Raw genomic sequence first — 1,793 nt, forward strand, 5'->3', positions numbered from 1 at the left:
CAGAACAACTCAGACCCCTGTAACACATTCATGGAGCCCCTCCTCCGTGCTGGGGAGGTGGTCAGTGTTATATCCTGTCCCTGGGAGTGTGGAGTGCGCAGCCAGTTGAGAGAGGTGGACAGGGTAAGGGATCCCCTGCCGCTGGGTGCCGAAGGGCTGCAGAATGGAGTGCCCAAGGTGCTGGGCGCCGGTGGAGGGAGGCGGTGACATCCCAGGAGGGTCTGGGATGGGGGTCACAGGCTTTCCAGGTAGAGGTCAATGCAGGTGCAAAGGTGCCCCTCCCCCCCCCCACATGGGAAACAGCCCTGCACGATGTCCCAAAAGCAGTTTGTGGCCAGAAGTCACACCGAGTCTGAAGTCCCTAACTGCAGGGGTCCCTCAGGGCTGTCCTGAGCTTTTTAATCTGGGCGTCAGGACCGCTTCCACACCTCACCTGCCACTCTCCCAGAGAGCCAAGCGGTGGGCGGTAAGTCCGCCCTGTCCACAGTCGTCTGCCTCAGCATTGCTTATCCCAGCCGCCACCTCTCATGTGGCTGCAGCAGGCTCTGCAGGCAGAGCTGGGGCAGGCGTCCTCTCCATCACCCCCTCCGGGGAACGGAGCTGTTCAGCACACCCCCAGCTTCTCACCCCTCCTTCCCCCACCCCCCACCCCGCCGCCCAGATATTTTTGCAGAATCTCTGCAGTGCAAGGTGGACTGTGAGGCCAACTTGACCCCCAACGTGGGTGGCTACTTCGTGGAGAAGTTCGTGGCCACCATGTATCACTACCTGCAGTTTGCCTACTACAAGCGTGAGCCTCCTGTGGGCGTGGGGGGCGGGGGGAGCGGAGAGCACTGCACTGGGAGCATCAGAGTCCGGGGAGCTGTTCCTCAGAATGCAGGCCCCTGGGCTATTGGGTGGGCAGTGGGGGCGGGGGTGGGGGTGGGGTCGGGTGGGGCAGGTGAAAGGCTTGAGGAAGAGAACAGAGAGCAGCCTCAGGGTAAATGACTGGCTAGCCCACAGCTGCACCGCACTTGACAGTTTACAAAGCCCTGCCACGTCTGTTTATCTCACTTTATCCTCTCACCGACCCCCTGCAGATGACATTGCTGGACCCATTTTTCAGATGAGGACACTGAGGCTTACATAGAGGGCAAGGGGTCGTTAGTCACTTAGCTAATAAAAAGTAGCACCAGAGCCCTGGCCAGTGTGGCTCAGATGGTTGGGCGTCATCCCATGTGCCAAAAGGTTGCTGGTTCAATTCCAGGTCAGGACACATGCCCGGGTTTCGGGCTTGATCCCCAGTATGGGGTGTGTGATTGATATTTTGCTCTCACATAGATATTTCTCTCTCTCGCTCCCTCTTTCTTCCTCTGTCGCTAAAAATAATATAAAATAATTTTTTTTCTATTTTTTAAAAAATATATTTTATTGATTTTTTACAGAGAGGAAGGGAGAGGGATAGAGAGCTAGAAACATCGATGAGAGAGAAACATCGATCAGCTGCCTCCTGCACACTCCCCACCAGCGATGTGCCCGCAACCAAGGTACATGCCCCTGACCGGAATCAAACCCGGGACCCCTCAGTCCGCAGGCCGACGCTCTACCCACTGAGCCAAACCAGGCAGGCAAATCTTTTAAAAAAAGAAGTAGCCCCAGGACTTAAGGCTTTCCTCATTTGAGGGAGATCCTGGCCCCAAGTGGGGGCTGCGATGGACAATCTCTAGGGTTCCTGTAATGCAGAGATGCCAAGATTCAGACAGAAGCTGGAGTTGGAGTGGAGGGGCTGTGGACCAAAGGGCCAGGAGAGTGCT

General features: G+C 56.5%; 1 protein-coding gene across 1 annotated transcript in view; it reads left to right on the top strand.

Moving 5' to 3' along the window:
* The window catches only part of P3H4 (prolyl 3-hydroxylase family member 4 (non-enzymatic)), an 8,129-nt gene that overhangs the window by 2,380 nt on the left and 3,956 nt on the right, over positions 1-1,793 (top strand). Inside the window, exon 2 of the mRNA XM_023756973.1 lies at positions 662-790. Within this exon, the coding sequence (XP_023612741.1) occupies positions 662-790 (129 nt within the window). The remainder of the gene's footprint in view (positions 1-661; positions 791-1,793) is intronic.

The sequence above is a fragment of the Myotis lucifugus genome, unplaced genomic scaffold (genome assembly GCF_000147115.1).
Source record: "Myotis lucifugus unplaced genomic scaffold, Myoluc2.0 scaffold_100, whole genome shotgun sequence".
Lineage (NCBI taxonomy): Eukaryota > Metazoa > Chordata > Mammalia > Chiroptera > Vespertilionidae > Myotis > Myotis lucifugus.